This window comes from Bombina bombina, chromosome 3 (assembly GCF_027579735.1).
Source record: "Bombina bombina isolate aBomBom1 chromosome 3, aBomBom1.pri, whole genome shotgun sequence".
In the NCBI taxonomy this organism is placed as follows: domain Eukaryota; kingdom Metazoa; phylum Chordata; class Amphibia; order Anura; family Bombinatoridae; genus Bombina; species Bombina bombina.
In genome coordinates, this window is record NC_069501.1 from 460,236,489 (window position 1) to 460,258,461 (window position 21,973).

The window sequence follows — 21,973 nt, forward strand, 5'->3', positions numbered from 1 at the left end:
CATACCTCCACTCAGCTTAACCCCACCCATGATGTCTGGCCCCATTCATGGCAAACCTACTATTTGTCCTTTTGTGACTCCACCCACAAAATACCAGTGGGGCATCATCCACAAGTACCCCTCACCACCTTGTCCTGAAAACCCTCTGGGAAATGTTGAGAGGTATGCACCCCACACATACACTTTTGTAATTGTAAACATGTTGGATATCCCATTCCAAAAAAATGGTATTGTGGAGTTGGCCACCCTTCCCCCTTTGAGACTATAGTCTCTGGGTAGGTTTTACACAAGATTTGTTGGGGTGTGTTTGTGGGAATTTAGCCAAAAAAGCATTTGTGTGGTCAGGCACTGATGTTGAATGAAAAGATCTAGCTCACAATCAGTGGTCCAATTCATCCCAAAAGTGTTTAATGGGTTTGAAGTCAGGGTTCAGTGCAGGTCACTTAAGCTCCTCCACATTCAAGTTTCAGAATGAGCAAAGATTTCCACAGCAACACTAAAAAATATTGTGAAAAGCCTCACCAGTAAAGTGGTGGCTGTTATAGCTGGATGCGGGGGGGGGGGGGGGGGGGGGGAGACTCCATATGCCTATGGTTTTAGAATGGGATGTCCAACACGTTCATATAGGTGTCCAAATAATTATGTCTATATATGAATAGACAGGAGCATCAGTTTTTCAAAAAAATAATACATTTTAAATGCCTTAACTATTATATGATAACTTGATCTTTTACTCACTCAAGTCCAATAATTTTTGTAATGATGTGGGGTATCCATTTTTCAAAAATTCCACCTAGGTCTGCTTACAGGTGCAATTGGGACAAGTGTGCTAGGAAATGGGTCCACTGTTCTTTTTAGTGAATAGTCCCACCTTTGATATTACATATCATAATTCTATAGCCGCGTACATACCACAAATATTAAAAAATACAAAAACTTGAAGCCCCAAAAATGACAGACAAAAATTTTGTAGAAAAAAAATTTGCTATTTATAAAGCATGTCCACATGGCTTAGTAAAACAAATCTTCCCCCATGTGTCATCAGAAAAGTGCTGAATTCCCCCCAATATTAACGTAAACCCCACTTCAATATTAAGAAAAAAAGCTTCTGGTGTTTTAACCCTTACACTGCTAAAATAGTCCTTAAAATGCTTCTGCAGTGAAAGAGCTAACTTGCAATTTCTATCGCCTATAAAATGCAAATTGTCTCTTGATGTAACGGATGTTGGTGTTTGCGTTTCAGGGGCTGGGAGGCTCTCCCCTGCTTCTTCATCTTCCACTCCTTGATTATGTAATTGACGTCCCTCAGATTTCAAGGATTTGTATCAATGCCAGTAAAACTGCTGTGTTAGCCACAAGAGCCTGGGCCATGGATTTGGGAGCTGAGCTTTCCACCATCATGCTGGTGCCTGTTGTATAAAATGATAGTGAAAAATTAGAGACTTATCACTACAATCAGGAGATTTTGTTGTTGCACATTATACTTAGCTGGAACAATAAAATTACTTCAATCATCAATAATTAAAAACCTGTAAACCTCAAATAATTCCTACACTGTCAGAAATTTTTTTAAAAAAATTGTACATTTAGGGGTACAACAGCTTGTCACTGGAGCAGTACCCTCAAAGGTAAACACGCTGTACCCTTTAATATGGGAACATATTGGTACCCTTGCATATTGTACCTTTCAAATGCAAATATATACCTTTAGTAACTAGATTGGACCTCAATGCTATTGTACCATAATGTACCCTTAAAAATGGTGCAAATTTGGCCTTTTAAGGGTATTGTCCCAGTGACAAGCCCTGTGCCTCATGATGGCAAATTTATACTCAACATTGTATATTAAATTTGCTGTTCCATCAAATTTATTATATAACATTTAATTCTGCAATAAACTACTGTGTTCTTGTTTAGACAGTATTACATTATACACACTGCAGTTTGATAAGTGTAGCCTAATAGTAGGTTCTAAGACTGCTACTGAAATTCCTGAAATAACCAGATAGAACCAGATCCAAAAGGAGTGATATCTCATAATGCTTAATTTCTCTCTGTACTAGACTATAATAACACTCTATTTAACTTAATGTGACACAACACATAAAACATAAATATATAAAAAAAACATATAGAAAACAACATAATAAAATATAACTCTCACGAAAGGAAGGGGGATTCAGGGGATGGATAAACGATAAAACTCACAACCATACATTGAATTGTCACTCTATGCAAAATATATGCAAATGAGTCTATTTCCTCAGTACACATTTTGATGATGAACCTTCTACCAATAGATGGAGCTGTGTTACACATGTTAAGGAACTTTCAACCAATAGATGGAGCTATGGCGTGTTACACAATGTCCTTGTATGTGACTGGGGCACAGTTACAATTTTTTTATTTTTTTTAAAGATTCTTAATCGGCTCGTGTTTATTTTATAGAATTTAAAATTAATTGTTTTCTTTTTAATTTAAGTTAATATATTTGCTTTATGTGTAAGAGTTATCATCTTGATGCTCTAAATATAAACATTAAAATGTGAAGTGCTTCTGTGCTATTTAGAACCAGCAACACAGTGTTATTGAAGATATGGGTTGTTAAGTATTTTTTGTTGCCTTGCCCACTTCTTGCAAATTACCAACAACCATAGAACATTACAACATGTATGTTGAATTCATTTTTGGAGACTGCTAGTTATGTGTTCATTGAATAATTGAGGTTCACAAATTATATGGACTTGCAGGGGTTGGCAGCATTGAACCCCCCACCCCCTCTCAACCTTTTAGTCACACAAGTTATTGTACCTTTTTTGGGGGGATTAAATGGCACAGACATGGACCCTTTGACAGTTGAAAACATATTTGTACCTTATTTACCCCTAAATGGTACATATTAGTTCCTTAAGGTGTAATTATGATCCATTGAGGGTACAACCACAGCAGTTGTACCCTAAGTGTTCACAAACAGACCCCAACCATACCCTTTTTCTGACAGTGTATCCATACATATAAAATAGCACAAAATGTTCATTTTTTCATGAAAAATGTTAAGTTAAAGCTGTTTATTTTGATCTTGAAACTAAGATGATTAGCATATCTGTTGTTGTCCATGTGATAGAAGCTCAGTGACGGATAAGGAAGACTTCCATATCTCTATTGGTCTACATAAGTGTAAGAACAGGAATATCTATTTTTTCTTAACACTAGAACATCCCATTTAAAAAAAAAAAAAAAGTAAAACTGTAATACATTTTAAAATGTTTCATTTCAGATGCATCAAGTCCTATAATTTCCATTTAAGTTTGTCCTCATGGAAAGGGGGTCCAAGTTATAACCAAAGATAACAAGATAAAAAGGTAAATTTGAAAACAGAAATAAAATGGAAAGTTTAGATTTAATTTGAAACTTCTGCTATCTATATTAATCAAGAACATTTCAATTTGATTTCCATTTCCAAAGTTAACCCCTTAATGACAGGGTATAGTGTCTGTAATTTAGCCCTTTAGGACACGAGCCATACCCTTTATGGCAGCTGTATCCTGGGCTGTCAGAAAGACGGAGTTGTCTACATCAGCAAGAGATCCCTATTTCTGTATTCCTCATAAATGAGGCATTGCAGAAATAGCACAATGGAGGCCAACCCAGGCTAACAATTGCAGGGATAGAGTTTCAAAGTGATTGTATACTTCAAATGGAGATGGATACAATGTTGAAATGCAACCTGCTATCAGGATCACTGGGCAATCACTTGATGTCAAGGGGCGTATTACCGCCTAGGCACACAAGGCACGTGTATAGGGCGGCAGCTTGGGAGAGGCAGAACATTTTGGAGCTGCAATAGCCCCTTCAAAAGCCCAGGAAGTCTTCTGCCTAGTGGCAGAACTTCCAGGGGTACAGCGGGCAGTAATTATTTTTCACAATCAGTTGCGGCTGGAAACTACAGTTCCCATGATGCCAAACAGCACTCCACACCACTTTGTGAACAGCACCACCTAAAGGCACACCGGATCTGGATTGAAAGACAAGCAGAGCTTTTCCTTGGTTAGCAGCTAAAAGATTTATATAGGCAGATAGAGAACAGAGGCTGCATACAGCACACTGCTTTTTAACTGTGTATGCAATGCTTCCTGAGGCTGATTTTCCCACGCACATGTCTACAGTCATTTCTTACTTTCAGATCAGTTGTTAGGGCTAACCCGACCACAGAGTTTGTTATTAAGGTTCTGCTTGAGTGCATAACTCCCTTCCTTTGAATCAATCAATACAGCTGGCACGGCTCTGCTCCCAAGAGATCTGAAGTTTTTAGCCTTCATTTTATTTCAGCCACAATCTTTCCTTTAAAGGAGGGAATTATGCACTAAAGCAGGAAAAATGGGTGAGACATTACTGAAGGGGTGCAGTCTGTAAAAAACAGAATAAGACAACAGCGCTTGCAAAATGATTTTTCCCAAAAAAATATTTTTGTGTGTGTACTGTATATATATATATATATATATATATATATATATATATATATATATATATATATATATATATATATATATATATATGAAGTAAGTGAGTTGAATCCAGCACCATAAGTTTTAGTAAGATTTCTTTCCCACCTGTGTGCACGTTACCAAGGAGTATCAGCCAAACTCCAGCATATACAGTCCATGTAGAAAACAAGGTAACAGCACCACAGTACACAGTCTTCTTTTAAAGGTGAAAAATCTTTATTTGAGGTTTAGCAACCAATAAAAAGCGACGTTTCGGACCTACATAGTCCTTAATCATGCATAAGTTAAAATCAAACAAACAGACTTTAAAAAGGGTATCTGGACCAATCAGGCTTCAAATCTCAATATTAATTGGTTTAACCCATACCTATCCAGGTTTGTAAATTTCAACAACACAGTGACCTCTAGTGGTACCAGAATATATTCCATCATTTAAAACCATTATAAAAACAAATACAAATCATAATCTCTATTCAGACCATATGGATGTAGTGTGTTCAGACGTTTAATCCACCATACTTCTTTCTGTTTTAATTTTAGTTCCCTATTACCCCCTCTTCTATGATGGGGGATATGGTCAATTACTTGAAAGCGAAGCTGGCTTACTGTATGACCCATATTTGTAAAATGTGCAGATACTGGAAGTGACATATCTTTTGATTTAATGGATGCTTTATGTTGACTAAACCTATCCCTGGCGGCTTGGGTGGTCTCGCCAATGTAACAAAGGCCACATGGGCATTTAAGTAGGTAGATTGCATAATTAGTTTGGGATGTATATAACCCATTGATTGTATATTGCCTTCTTTTATCATTTTGTGCTAAATATTTACCTTTTATAACTGAATTGCATTGAGCACAGTGTAAGCAGGGGTAACAGCCTTTATTAGGGGTAGTTAAATAATTTACATCAGACATTTTAGTTGTACCTATATCAGCTTTTACTATGTGATCCCTAAGATTTTTTACCCTTCTATATGATGGCATAGGGGGAAGTTTAAATGATTCTATCTCTGGATTATATTTTGACAAAAGGTGCCAGTATTTTCTTACTATTCTAAAGATGTCATTACTCTTGTCACTGTATTCCATTGAAAGCACTAATCTGTCTGTTCCTTTCTCTGTTTGTTTTTTATCATGTATTCTATCCAAATCCTGAATATTTTTAGTGATATTATCTTTTGGATATCCTCTTTGGATAAATGTATTGCCCATAGACGCTAATCTTTCTGGCAATACTTTCTGATCTTTGACTATTCTTTTAGTACGCAAAAGTTGACTCCTGGGTATGGATTTAAAAACAATGTCAGGATGAAAACTTTCATATCGCAGCAGAGTATTTCTATCTGTGGGTTTTACATATAGATCTGTACTTAATGTATTTCCATGTCGATATACAGTTGTATCCAAAAAATTTATCTTTTGGATAGAGTAAGTAAGGGTAAATCTTAGGCCTGTCATAGAGGCATTGATATCCTCATCTTAGGGATCACATAGTAAAAGCTGATATAGGTACAACTAAAATGTCTGATGTAAATTATTTAACTACCCCTAATAAAGGCTGTTACCCCTGCTTAAACTGTGCTCAATGCAATTCAGTTATAAAAGGGAAATATTTAGCACAAAATGATAAAAGAAGGCAATATACAATCAATGGGTTATATACATGCCAAACTAATTATGCAATCTACCTACTTAAATGCCCATGTGGCCTTTGTTACATTGGCGAGACCACCCAAGCCACCAGGGATAGGTTTAGTCAACATAAAGCATCCATTAAATCAAAAGATATGTCACTTCCAGTATCTGCACATTTTACAAATATGGGTCATACAGTAAGCCAGCTTCGCTTTCAAGTAATTGACCATATCCCCCATCATAGAAGAGGGGGTAATAGGGAACTAAAATTAAAACAGAAAGAAGTATGGTGGATTAAACGTCTGAACACACTACATCCATATGGTCTGAATAGAGATTATGATTTGTATCTGTTTTTATAATGGTTTTATATGATGGAATATATTCTGGTACCACTAGAGGTCACTGTGTTGTTGAAATTTACAAACCTGGATAGGTATGGGTTAAACCAATTAATATTGAGATTTGAAGCCTGATTGGTCCAGATACCCTTTTTAAAGTCTGTTTGTTTGATTTTAACTTATGCATGATTAAGGACTATGTAGGTCCGAAACGTCGCTTTTTATTGGTTGCTAAACCTCAAATAAAGATTTTTCACCTTTAAAAGAAGACTGTGTACTGTGGTGCTGTTACCTTGTTTTCTACATGGACTATATATATATATATATATATATATATATATATATATATATATATATATATATATATATATATATATATGCATATATACTGTGTGTACGTAAATTCATTGCAAGTCCTGGCGAACTTTTCCTAAAAAAAAGTCACATTACACCCTGACCAAAAATTATTATGGCCAAAAACAGCATAAAACCTAGGGGGGGGGGGGGGTGAGTGCCTAGGACAGCACAAAACCTAAATACGCCACTGCTTGATGCCTCAAGATAATTATGATAAACCAATACTGAGCAAAAATGCCAAAATAATCAGTGTAATTTAAAGGGTAATAAAAGTCTGTTTCATTGCTGTAATAAAAAAATACCAAGCAGTTGCTTGTACTTAAAGGGACATAATACTCATATGCTAAATCACTTGAAACTGATGCAGAATAACTGTAAAAAGCTGACAGGAAAATATCACTTGAGCATTTCTATGTAAAAAAGGAAGATATTTTAGCTCACAATCTCCTCAGCTCAGCAGAGTAAGTTCTGTGTAAAAAGTTATACTCAACTGCTCCCAGCTGCAGGTAAAAAAATTAAAAAAAATGAAGAAATGAACAGCAGCCAATCAGCATCACCAGTGCTGAGGTCATGAACTTTTACTGTTATCTCATGAGATTTGACTTGACTCTCATGAGATTTCATTGTAAACTTCCTTTACCTGATTGGTGAAATAAGATGAGAGTGCATGATGCTCATCCCTTCAGATGTCCCAGGACAGACACACTAAAATGCTGCTTAGAAATCCTTTACAATGGGAGGTGGCTACTGAGGAACTTTTGAGGTAAAATATCTTTCTTTTTTACATAGAGATGTTCAGGTGATATTTTCTAGTCAGCTTTTTACAGCTATGCTGCCTCACTTTCAAGTGTTTAAACATTTGGGTATTATGGCCCTTTAATAGAAATTATTGCAATATGTATTATTCATCATTTAAAAAGGATTTAACCTTTTATTTCGGTTTTTTTTTTAACCTAATTTGTGCAGTGTCCTTTATTTCCTGTCATAGCCTTACAAGGGAACTGGGGTCTCTACATATAGATTGATGTAATTAATATTCTAGAATAACATGAGCTAGTTTACTATTCAGTTTTTTGTCCTTGCTCAGAAGAGGCAGAATGCAACTTAAAGGGACAGTCTACACTAAAAATTGTATTATTTAAAAAGATAGATAAGGCCTTTTCTACCCATTCCCCAGCTTTTCACAACCAACATTGTTATATTAATATACTGTATAACATTTAAACCTCTAAATGGCTGCCTCTTTCAAAGGCTCTATAGACAGCCTCTTAATCATATGCTATTTTATTTGCTTTTCACAACAGGAGACTGATAGTTCATGTGAGCCATATAGATAACAATGTGCTCACACCTGGGGAGTTATTTTAGATTTAGCACAACACAATACTAAATGCAAGTCAATAGATAATAAATAAAAAGTCATGTGATCAGGGGGCTGTCAGAAGAAGCTTATAAACACTATTTGTTTATTTTTATGTTAACTTTAACATATTTTTTTACTAAGCGCTGCTTTATATCTATTTAGGAATGGAGACTGGGAAAAACCTCTGCCCTTAAAGGGACACTGAACTCAAATTGTTTTCTTTCGTGATTCAGATAGAGCATGCTATTTTAAGCAACTTTCTAATTTACTCCTATTATCAATTTTTCTTCGTTCACTTGCTATCTTTATTTGAAAAAGAAGGCATCTAAGCTTCTTTTTTGGTTCAGAACTCTGGACAGCACTTTTTTATTAGTGGATGAATTTATCCACCAATCAGCAAGAATAACCGAGGTTATTCACCAAAAATGGGCCGGCATCTAAACTTATATTCTTGCATTTCAAATAAAGATACCAAGAGAATAAAGGAAATTTGATAATAGGAGTAAATTATAAAGTTGCTTAAAATTGCATGCTCTATCTGAATCCCTAAAGAAATCATTTGGTTTCAGTGTCCCTTTAAGGGATTAAATACACATGAAAGAATAATGTTTTATAAAAATAAAATACATTAAACGAAATTGAGCATAATGTTTTTACATTACAATGTCTCTTTAAGACTATTTCATTTTCTTCTTGATTTTAGCGCAATTTTTATTAAAAAAATAAATAAATCACAGGTACCTGAATCAGTAGGTATGTGAACCTCTGTGGGCTCCCCGTCTCCTCCCTGTCCGGTGGAACGGAGTTGTATAGTCACATGACGAGCCCCCTCTGGCAGTGGTAGTTCCACACGTGTCTTGCTGGTCACATAAAGTGTGGGAGTGGAACGGGAGTCCAAGCGATACAGAATCTGTACAAAACATAATGTATAGTTTAGTATATCCTATTTACTGATGGTTTAATTTAAAAAATATATATATATATGATTCCAGGAATGAGGTTTCACATCTTATACATAGAGGGATATGTGGCATATGTTATGTGCTGATCTGGGAGTTTACCCAGGCACTTATAGGTAGGTAGTCTGCATGCATCTGTGTAGATGATCTTGGTGTTGAAAACAAAGGCTACAGAGACTATATATATATATATATATATATATATATATATATATATATATATATATATATATATATATATATATATATAATATATATATAATATATTATATAAAATGTCCAGGTATGAATCTGCCTGCAGTCAACTACCTAGCTGTGTAGCTTGAAAATAATAGCAATCAAAAAAGCAGCAACAAGCCAGGATTTGCATCAAAACAAAAAGTCAAATTTAATAATTTAATAAATTTGACTTTTTGTTTTGATCCAAATCCTGGCTTGTTGCTGCTTTTTTGATATATATATATATATATATATATATATATATATATATATATATATATATATATATATATATTAGGCAAAAGACAGAAGAAAAGCGCACAAATGCACCTACATAGTGCAAATCAATTTAATTACAAAGAGGCACAAACATACATGCAATAAAAAGAGAGCCCCCCGCAGGATAACAATATCGTTATAAGAGAAGCAGACAAGGGAGACAGCATAGTAATCCAAAATAGATCTGATTACTTAAAAGAAGCGGCCCGAATTTTAAATGACAAAACAACATATAAGAAATTATTTAGGGATCCAACTTCTGAATTTATTGGGATACTATCAGAACTATTAAATAAATCTAGAATATTGGGAGCTATAACAATGGATGAAAAAAAACTTTTGTTTAATGAAAATTGCAGAACAGCAATTTTCTATTATTTACCCAAAATTCATAAGAATCTCACAGATCCCCCATGGGAGGCCTATTATTTCCGGGATAGATTCTTTGACATGAAAATCAGAATATGTTGATTCTTTTAAACCAATGGTTCTCACATTAGATTCTTATATTAGAGATACTTTACAAGTATTAAACATCATGGAGGGGGTTGAGTGGAAAGAAAATTATACTTGGTTAACACTAGATGTTACATCATTATATACAAGTATACCCCATAAGGAAGGGATTAAGAGCATTGATTACTTTCTCAAGAAACATGATCATTTACCAGATTTAAAGAAGTGGTTCTTATTGGAAGCTATAGAATTTATCCTTACCAGAAACTATTTTTTATTTGACAGGGAATTTTTCCTGCAATTGAGTGGTACGGCGATGGGCACTAAGTTTGCCCCAAATTATGCCAACCTCTATATGGGGATTATTTGGAATAATAATCCACATAGAGAGAATATTGTTCTTTGGCGAAGATTCATAGATGACATTATTGTCATCTGGAAAGGGGATAATGAAATGTTAGAATCCTTTATTGACTATGTTAATCTGAATGATTATAACCTTAAGTTTACTAACAACAGTAATAAATTAAAAATTGAATTTTTAGATTTAACATTACAACACACAGGAAATAAAGTAGTTACATCTCTGTATAAGAAACAAACAGATTCTAATAGCTATCTGCATGCGAAGAGTTGCCACCATAAGAAGTGGGTGAGTAATATACCATATGGACAATTCCAAAGACTTTAGAGGAATTGTACCAACCCCATTACATTTGAGAAAGAGGCTAAAGAACTAACGTTAAAATTTGAATCAAAAGGATATTCTCCAGACGTAATAGAACAAAGCCTGAATAGAACAAGACAATTAGATAGGAAACCCTACTTAAAGGTAATCAGAATAAAACTAATTTGGTAACGAATAGGAGAAATGATTTATTTTTAACAAAATATAATAGTTCTGCTAATAGAATAGAGAGAATAATACGCAAACATTGGCATGTCCTAAAAGAGGACCCCATTCTAAATAGGGTATTGGAAGAAAAACCTAGAGTTATATTTAAGAAAAATAAATCTTTAAAAAATATAGTGGCTCCCAGTTCTTTGAGAAATGTTAGCTCTAATAACACCTGGCTAACGGAACACCATAAAGGTTTTTTCAAATGTAAATGGAAAAATTGTAGTGTTTGTGATTATGCAGATCCTAACAATAAGGATATAAAATCTAACACCAACAATAGTAGTTTTCCTATAAAATCCTATATGAATTGTCAGTCCAAATATGTGGTCTATCTCATGGAATGTAATTGCGGGAAACAGTACTTAGGAAGAACCAAATGCACCCTGAAGAGAAGAATCAATGAACATATCAATAACATAACCTCGGGAGATGTTGTTCATGGTGTATATGACCACTTTAGAGACGTACACAAAAGGGATATAACAGGTTTTAAATTTAAAGCTATAGAACAAATAGTACTTGATAAAAGAAGGGGGAACAGATTATTACAATTACGCAAACACGAAACTTATTGGATATACACATTGAATACTTTTGAACCATTTGGCTTAAACAGATAGGTTGATATACAAGCTTTTTTAATAGATTTATTTAATATTGTGTTACTGTTTTTTAGAAGTTTATAAAATATATATTTTATAAAAGATGTTAGTGGTCAAGAGAGTAAGGAATACATTTAGTTATTATTATTATTATTATTATTATTATTATTATTATTATTATATTTTTTAGTGAGTACATATAATCATATAGATATTTTTAATATATATATTGCACTACATTTTTTAATCTATAAATTATTATATCTATTAAAGGTTATTATGAATTAGGTTTTTGAATGTGGGTTTTTAAAATTATTTAAAATTATTTCAGATTATTATTAAATTAATGTATTGGATTTAAGGTATAGGCAAACAACCAATATGCTCTTTTTCTTTTGAATGAATTTAATGTATATGTATATTTATTATTAAGTATTAAGAGACATCAATTAAGTGTTCTTATATGTATGGACCTTAAGGTTGCAAAAAAGATACCGGATGCACAGTATGGTTTTCTTGTTCTGATGTAGAGGTGGGCGGCTTATACCGATTATGACTGTATTTAAAGGAAGGTTCCAGTGGGCATGGATACACCTCTGATGAAGCGGTGACGTAACCGCGAAACGCGTAAGGCCACGCCCATCTTACGTCAACGATTGGCAAACAGCTGATCTGAGTGCTCCAAGCAAGCGGTACTTTTTGAAATTCGATAACCGCATACTTAGCGGTGGTGACCGGGACATTCAGATCTCTTGGACCTGCAGCAGGACTATCCGTGTGGCTGACCTTTATTACAGCAGTCTCACGGATTCACGAACTTAGGAGACGTGTGACCTGCAGATAAGCATTATTGCAAGCGGGGATCTATAAAAGTGCCTATACATACCTCATATTGTTTTGAGGGTAGATCTTGTGAGTAGACACCCTGCGGGGGGCTCTCTTTTTATTGCATGCATATTTGTGCCTCTTTGTAATTAAATTGATTTGCACTATGTAGGTGCATTTCTGCGCTTTTCTTCTGTCTTTTGCCTAATATATTTATTTTTACTCTGTGGGATAACGCATTACCAATTGGATACAGCAGCCGACACCTACATAGAAATCTCATCACTGTGTGAGATTTACATTTATCCTTTTTAATATATATTTTTAATATTATTTATTAACTGACATATAAGTTGTCTGTGCAATATTGAATTTCATATTGATGTTTACATAGTTGTTTTTTAAAATATTATTGCAGATTCCTTTTTGTTAAATTGTGAACTATTAGTTCTTAGAGAGCGCAGTTTGGTGTTTTGCTTTACTTCTTGTACTGCAATATACATGTATTCTTGTCTTATATATATATATATATATATATATATATATATATATATATGTACAGTATATATATAATATATATATATATATATACAGTCCCCTAAATTATAGTTGACAGAGCTCAAAATTCTGTATTTCATAAATATACTGTAGGTAGGGATTGGCGAATGTTTCGCAACATTCGAAAAACGGCATGAATTTTAACACATTCGTTCATTCGAATCGAATTTCAAATGTATACATAACATTCTAACATTCGGTTTCGAATTTTATGATTACATTCGAAAATATTATTTTTGAAAAATTCGAATTTAGATTGTAATAGTATTTCTAATGCTTTTTCTTTAAATTTAATATTCGAATTATGCAATATTCTATATAGAAACATTCTAAATGATATATTTGTATCTATTATGTATCAATTTACTAGATTCCCGCCCTACCACATGAACTATTGAACTTCTGAATAGTATTTGTTAAATAGAATGTTAAATTCGAAATTTCTAATGTGGACATTCAATATAATTATAAAAATTTGAATTCGAAAGTGACATTTGAAAACTGTAAATAACATTCGATTATAGAATTTTTAAGAATATTCGTTCTTATCAACATTCGGATTTATAATTTGAATTTCGGTAATAACATTCGTTCTACATTCGAAATTCAAAAATTTACACATTCACCCATCCCTAACTGTAGGTAACCCCAACCCTCTGCCTGGTATTGTTCTTCATAGTTCTCTCCATAAAACATGGTAAACAGAATTTCCTCTCAATGTAGGCTTTGTGCAGGGATTTATATGGTGTTCACCCTTTTGCTGAAGCTGTGTGCTGGGTATTCTGTCTTTGTTTACTAAAATAAGTTCACTTGAAATGATTTTTTTATTCATTATGTAATACATGCTAAACCATTACATCTGAAAAAGGCACAACAATTATTACAAAGAGTGCCACTGTTGAAAAGATATAATTGAACACATCTTTTGTTAAAAATTAAGATCAAAAAAGCAAATTCTGTAACCTGAAATACTGCAAATCAAAAAGCAAGTTAAGGCAATTTGTAACAATTTGAAAACCTAGGTTACAGATTTTGCTGTTTGGTCTCTTTAGGGAGCATGGGACAAAGAACAATTTATGCACAAAAAAGGTATTTAATGTCGTTTTAAGTTAATGCCATAGATTAACTCTGGGTCTATTCCAATGCTTTAGAAAAGCCTTGATAACTTGGAGATTTTAAATGTGTGGCAATTTGACATATCTACCAACATCTGTGGCTTGATATCAGGAACTCAAGAGGTTAATGGGGGCTCATCACAAATTTGTGGGTGGAGCTTTGTTGGAAGAGTGGGGTTGTTGGTGGTTAGTGGACAGGACTATGTGGGTGTGTCTTGATGTCTTGATGTTCTGTGGTTGGGGCTAAGGGAAATTCTGCAAATAGGGACATATAGCTGTCTCATAGGGACAGTGCTTAGAACCAGGGACTGTCCCTTTCAAATAGGGACAGTTTAGAGGTCTGATTTGAATCCTTTATAACAAATTTGCTTTTCTCCCATTAATATTCTCCATTGAAGAGATACCTAGGTAGGTGTCTGGATCATTACATGGCAGGAAATAGTGCTGTAATCTAGTGCTCCTGGATAATATTCTTGCAAAACTGCTGCCATACAATGTTTAAGACACTTGCATGCTCCTGAGCTTACGTCCCTGCTTTTCAACAAAAGATACCAAGAGACCAAAGAAAATTTGATAATAGAAGTAAATTAGAAACTTATTTAAAATTGCATGCTCTATCTTAATCATGAAATAAGAAAATTGTAGATTTCAACATACATATGACACAAATTCATAATGAACATTCCTTTAATGGATTGGAATTCCCCCTTACTATATCAAACTAATAAATGAACTAAGGAATGAGTGCCTTTGGGGCCAAATTATTAAGCACCGTATGGTGACTAATACAGCTTTTTCCACGTGAGACTTCAGGCTCGCCGGAAACAGCAGTTAAGAAGCAGCGGTCTTAAGACCGCAGCTCCTTAACTGGTCTGCCGCCTCTGATCAGATACCATCGGGTTGATTGACACCCCCTGCTAACAGCCGATTGGCCACAAATCTACAGGGGGCGGTATTGCACAAGCAGTTCACCGGAACTGCTTGTGCAATGTTAAATGCTGACAGCATTTGCTGTCGGCATTCAGTGATGTCTGTGTGACATAATCCGCTGAGCGGATCATGTCGGACAGGCATATGATAAATCGGCCCCACTGTCTTTTTGCATAGTGTGTTCCACTGCTTCCAGTCACCCACCAACCACTGAAAATAACACTTATAATGTTATAAGTTTATTCTGCTTAAATGTTTTGACAGAACCATAGAAAACACTGGCCTAACACATCAGCAAAATTATAAGATAAATAATTGTACCACAATATCATGATCTAATTAAACAAGTCTACAACATAAAGGTGTCTATTAAGAAGCATAGCAGCGTACAGAAAATATAACAGTAGATTCAGTTACAGTAGACATGAAGAACGCATAAAAATGCTGTATTATAATTGTGCTAATAAGTACTTAGGAGCCTCGATCTGACTCAGTATCCTTGAGTATCCTCTTCAAAATTGTGTTGCTATTATCTCAATAACTTCATTAATACAACTCACTGGGCTATGTATAGCTTTAGTATAAACAGACAAAAAAGAAGCAGTTGCACTTAGGAGCTTCAAGACTATCTGGAGGCAGATAGCTAAAACCCCTCCGGCTTGTCAGACCAAACAGCTCTACGCATTTCACCCGTCTTGGAGCTCCAAGTGAAAATTGCCCTATTGGTCTGAATTTGAACTACTCGAGCAGCAAGTATTTATGGTGGAAGGGGCATGGATTGCCACTAAGTGCCCTAACGTCACCGGACTGGATACCTTGTATTTATGAACCGAAGGTTGCAAAACTACGGAAGAGGTACCGCTTTCTCTATCCAACTTGTTTGGTCTGATTGGCTTTATTGAACGATGGTAGGGGGGTCCGAGTTATGCCTGTAAGGTAAAGAGCTGACTTTATTAAGAACCTAAGTAATTTCTTGGGAGAGTCGCCCCTAATGAATATAGAGCCTTTGTTTGCAATTGCGGTGACGCATACCTCCTGCTTGTGCACCAAGTTTCTTTCCAGGACTGTTGCTATTCTATGCTGCATCGTCTAAATATGGACTCAAAGCCTCACTAATGGGTTTATTAATGGCTTGCTTTGCCTCACACTATATCCATGAACTGACTTTTTAGTTTTGTATAGAAGCCTAGTACCAAATGACAATAGGCTGTTTAGGGCTACATTATATATAGGATCATTAACCAATATGTGATCCTTACTTTGATGGGACTCCTATGAATTTTTATGTTGCCATTTATTATTATACTATACACCTCTGTGCTTATTAAATGTATGATTTTAGTGAACATATCAGGGCATCTTGTCGTCTTCTGCCATAGTTTATAGCTTTTTGATACTCATAAATACCCTTCTGCTGGTTAAGAATCGCTAATTTGTCTTTTTTCTTTAATCATATATACAGGGAGTGCAGAATTATTAGGCAAATGAGTATTTTGACCACATCATCCTCTTTATGCATGTTGTCTTACTCCAAGCTGTATAGGCTCAAAAGCCTACTACCAATTAAGCATATTAGGTGATGTGCATCTCTGTAATGAGAAGGGGTGTGGTCTAATGACATCAACACCCTATATCAGGTGTGCATAATTATTAGGCAACTTCCTTTCCTTTGGCAAAATGGGTCAAAAGAAGGACTTGACAGGCTCAGAAAAGTCAAAAATAGTGAGATATCTTGTAGAGGGATGCAGCACTCTTAAAATGGCAAAGCTTCTGAAGCGTGATCATCGAACAATCAAGCGTTTCATTCAAAATAGTCAACAGGGTCACAAGAAGCGTGTGGAAAAACCAAGGCGCAAAATGACTGCCCATGAACTGAGAAAAGTCAAGCGTGCAGCTGCCAAGATGCCACTTGCCACCAGTTTGGCCATATTTCAGAGCTGCAACATCACTGGAGTGCCCAAAAGCACAAGGTGTGCAATACTCAGAGACATGGCCAAGGTAAGAAAGGCTGAAAGACGACCACCACTGAACAAGACACACAAGCTGAAAGGTCAAGACTGGGCCAAGAAATATCTCAAGACTTATTTTTCTAAGGTTTTATGGACTGATGAAATGAGAGTGAGTCTTGATGGGCCAGATGGATGGGCCCGTGGCTGGATTGGTAAAGGGCAGAGAGCTCCAGTCCGACTCAGACGCCAGCAAGGTGGAGGTGGAGTACTGGTTTGGGCTGGTATCATCAAAGATGAGCTTGTGGGGCCTTTTCGGGTTGAGGATGGAGTCAAGCTCAACTCCCAGTCCTACTGCCAGTTTCTGGAAGACACCTTCTTCAAGCAGTGGTACAGGAAGAAGTCTGCATCCTTCAAGAAAAACATGATTTTCATGCAGGACAATGCTCCATCACACGCGTCCAAGTACTCCACAGCGTGGCTGGCAAGAAAGGGTATAAAAGAAGAAAATCTAATGACATGGCCTCCTTGTTCACCTGATCTGAACCCCATTGAGAACCTGTGGTCCATCATCAAATGTGAGATTTACAAGGAGGGAAAACAGTACACCTCTCTGAACAGTGTCTGGGAGGCTGTGGTTGCTGCTGCACGCAATGTTGATGGTGAACAGATCAAAACACTGACAGAATCCATGGATGGCAGGCTTTTGAGTGTCCTTGCAAAGAAAGGTGGCTATATTGGTCACTGATTTGTTTTTGTTTTGTTTTTGAATGTCAGAAATGTATATTTGTGAATGTTGAGATGTTATATTGGTTTCACTGGTAAAAATAAATAATTGAAATGGGTATATATTTGTTTTTTGTTAAGTCGCCTAATAATTATGCACAGTAATAGTCACCTGCACACACAGATATCCCCCTAAAATAGCTATAACTAAAAACAAACTAAAAACTACTTCCAAAACTATTCAGCTTTGATATTAATGAGTTTTTTGGGTTCATTGAGAACATGGTTGTTGTTCAATAATAAAATTAATCCTCAAAAATACAACTTGCCTAATAATTCTGCACTCCCTGTATATGTGTATATATATATATATATATATATATATATATATATATATATATATATATATATATATGTGTGTGTGTGTGTGTGTATATGTGTGTGTACATATAGGCACACCTCAAAGATATTGCGGGTTTGGTTCCAGACCACCACAATAAAGTGAATATAGCAATAAAAGGAGTCGCATTATTTTTTTGTTTCCTAGTGCATAAAAAAATGATATTTTCTACTCAACTCATCAGTACACCGAGTCTTCAACACATGGAAACTGATTGGTTCCCAACATGGTCCACTCCCAATAACCTTTACCTTATAGCCATTTACAGATGATTCATTGCGCATCGCCATAACTGGATCCCACTTGATGCTGACACTGGTACGGGAAACAGTCCATGAAATATTGCCAGGTGGTCTGCTTGGAGCTACAGAAAAATTCAGATTGTTATCACCAACTCTAAATAATTTTCAAATGAGAATGTTTACTGCTAAATCTAATGAGAATGCCTCAAAAAATATGTGTGACTTGTTGTGCTGGTTCACCCCTTGTAAAGTCTTAAAATGTTATATCAAAGTGACAATAAATTCAGAAAATAATCTACTAAATTTATATGAACAAAATTAAAAAGTAGTTATCTCTGCTTTCCTGTATCATACTCACGTGCTTTAGTAGTAGTAATGTTAGCAATAGGACCAGAAGGCCCGGTACCAGCACGGTTGTAGGCTCGAACTGTCACATGGTATGTAGTATCTGGCCTCAAACCATTTACCCGAGCTGTTGTGTCCAGTCCAATTGTCCTCACCCTATCTGCTGCTGCCTCATTATCACCAACCCTCCAATATCTAATCTGAGGAGTACAAATATAAAACATACAATGCGCCCTTAGAAAAACTATAATTAAAGGGTTATTTGCCTTATACATAGAGGTTCTATCAATATGTGCAACTGATTTCTAAAAAAAAAAAAAAAGAATATGTTGGCATCGTTAAAGGGACGTTAAAGGGATTTTTTTAAAAGGACAAAATTGGAAAACCCCCAATTTTTTCTCTTGTGATTCAGACAGAGCATACAATTTTCCAATTTATTTCTATTATCAAATATGCTTAATTCTCATGATATTCTTTGTTGAAGAGATAAGTAGGTAAGTGTCTGGAGCACTACATGGCAATAAATAGTGCTGCCTTCTAGTGCTCTTGCAAATGAATACCATTTTTACAAAATTGATGCCATATTGTGCTAAAGACAAGTGCACGCTCCTGAAGCTAGCTCCCTGTTTTTCAAGAAAGGATATCAAGAGAATAAAGACAATGTGATAATTAAAGTAAATTGGAAAAGTTGTTTCAAATGATATGCTCTATCTGAATCACGAAAGGAAATTATGGGTTTCATTTCCATTTAAAGTACAAGTTATAACTTCTCAAGTGAGCACATGGAAGCACCACAACAGTTTAATGTTAGAAAAACAAGCTTTACTTTTTGTAAATGAATAGAAAAATCCTGCACAGTACTTAGAATATAACATATTTGAGAAGACAAGGGATACAGTATCTCATAAAAGTGAGTACACCCCTCACATTTTTGTAAATATTTTATTATATTTTTTTATGTGACAACACTGAAGAAATGACACTTTGCTACAATGTAAAGTAGTGAGTGTACAGCCTGTATAACAGTGTAAATTTGCTGCCCCCTCAAAATAACTCAACACACAGCCATTAATGCCTAAACCAACAACAGTGAGTACACCCCTAAGTGGAAATGTCCAAATTGGGCCCAAAGTGTCAATATTTTTTGTGGCCACCATTATTTTCCAGCACTGCTTTAACCCTCTTGGGCATGGAGTTCACCAGAGCTTCACAGGTTGCCACTGGAGTCCTCTTCCACTCCTCCATGACGGAGCTGGTGGATGTTAGAGACCTTGCGCTCCACCACCTTCCATTTGAGGATGCCCCACAGATGCTCAATAGGGTTTAGGTCTGGAGACATGCTTGGCCAGTCCATCACCTTTACCCTCAGCTTCTTTAGCAAGGCAGTGGTCATCTTGGAGGTGTGTTTGGGGTCGTTATCATGTTGGAATACTACCCTGTGGCTCAGTCTCCGAAGGGAGGGGATCATGCTCTGCTTCAGTATGTCACAGTACATGTTGGTATTCATGGTTCCCTCAATGAACTGTAGCTTCCCAGTGCCGTCAACACTCATGCAGGCCCAGACCATGACACTGCCACCACCATGCTTGACTGTAGGCAAGACATACTTGTCTTTGAACTCCTCACCTGGTTGCCGCCCCACACGATTGACAGCATCTGAACTGATTAAGTTTATCTTCGTCTCATCGGACCACAGGACATGGTTCCAGTAAACTGTTTGCAGGCTTTCTTGTGCATCATCTTTAGAAGAAGCTTCCTTCTGGGACGACAGCCATACAGACCAATTTGTTGCAGTGTGCGGCCTATGGTCTGAGCACTGACAGGCTGACCCCCCACCCCTTCAACCTCTGCAGCAATGCTGGCAGCACTCATACGTATATTTCCTTAAGACAACCTCTGGATATGACGCTGAGCACATGCACTCAACTTCTTTGGTCGACCATGGCGAGGCCTGTTCTGAGTGGAACCTGTCCTGTGAAACCGCTGTTTGGTCTTGCACACCGTGCTGCAGCTCAGTTTCAGGGTCTTGGCAATCTTCTTATAGCCTAGGCCCTCTTTATGTAGAGCAACAATTCTTTTCTTAGATTGTCAGAGAGTTCTTTGCCATGAGGTGCCATGTTGAACTTCTAGTGACCAGTATGAGAGAGTATGAGAGCGATAACACCAAATTTAACACACCTGCTCCCCATTCACACCTGAGATCTTGTAACACTAATGAGTCACATGACACCGGGAAGGGGGAAATGGCTAATTGGGTCCAATTTGGACATTTCCATTAGGGGTGTACTCACTTTTGTTGCAACGGTTTAGACATTAATGGATGTGTGTTGAGTTATTTTGAGGGGACAGCAAATTTACACTGTTATACAGGCTGTACACTCACTACTTTACATTGTAGCAAAGTGTCATTTCTTCAGTGTTGTCACATGAAAAGATATAATGAAATATTTACATAAATGTGAGGGGTGTACTCACTTTTGTGAGATACTGGCCTATATTTAACAAAGTCTGGCGGACCTGATCCGACAGTGCGGATCAGGTCCGCCAGACCTCGCTGAATACGGAGAGCAATACGCTCTCTGTATTCAGCATTGCACCAGCAGCTCACAAGAGCTGCTGATGCAACGCCGCCCCCTGCAGACTCGCGGCCAATCGGCCGCCAGCAGGGGGTGTCAATCAACCCGATCGTACTCGATCAGGTTGATTTCCGGCGATGTCTGTCCGCCTGCTCAGAGCAGGCGGACAGGTTATGGAGCAGCGGTCTTTGTGACCGCTGCTTCATAACTGCTGTTTCTGGCGAAACTGCAGGCTCGCCAGAAACAGGGGGCATCAAGCTCCATTCGGAGCTTGATAGTTAGGCCCCACTGTATCTATGGCGCTAATACAAATCCTTAGCTCATGTTGAATACCATTCAATCTCAATTGTATTGTTAAAGTAACATTATAGTGACATTCATTATTGCTTCATTTACAAAATTCTGGGCCTGTTTACAATCTTTGCTCTTGGTGCTGCCTTCTGAAAATCAATAAAATACACACACCTGATTGATGAAATACAACAATGCAAAAAAAAATTCCATTAAACTTTCATGATTCAGATAGAGCATGCAATTTTTTTTTTTAAATCTTTTATTTTTATACAATCTCCAATACAATATCTGTTTGGGTCCTACTACATGTAGGTTCTTGTTACGCCTCGCAGGGCTATGTATCAAAGGAAAAATAAACATAACATTACTTATAATCTGCATGAACAAGATAAGAAG

General features: G+C 36.2%; 1 protein-coding gene across 1 annotated transcript in view; it reads right to left on the bottom strand.

Moving 5' to 3' along the window:
- Positions 1-965: 965 nt before the first annotated feature.
- Positions 966-21,973, bottom strand: part of CNTN2 (contactin 2) — a 132,528-nt gene continuing 111,520 nt past the window's right edge. Inside the window, exons 21-24 of the mRNA XM_053704691.1 lie at positions 18,721-18,907; positions 18,372-18,484; positions 8,946-9,114; positions 966-1,409 (exon numbers count right to left, since the gene is read on the bottom strand). Coding sequence (XP_053560666.1) covers positions 1,306-1,409; positions 8,946-9,114; positions 18,372-18,484; positions 18,721-18,907 — 573 coding nt within the window. The 3' untranslated portion in view covers positions 966-1,305. The remainder of the gene's footprint in view (positions 1,410-8,945; positions 9,115-18,371; positions 18,485-18,720; positions 18,908-21,973) is intronic.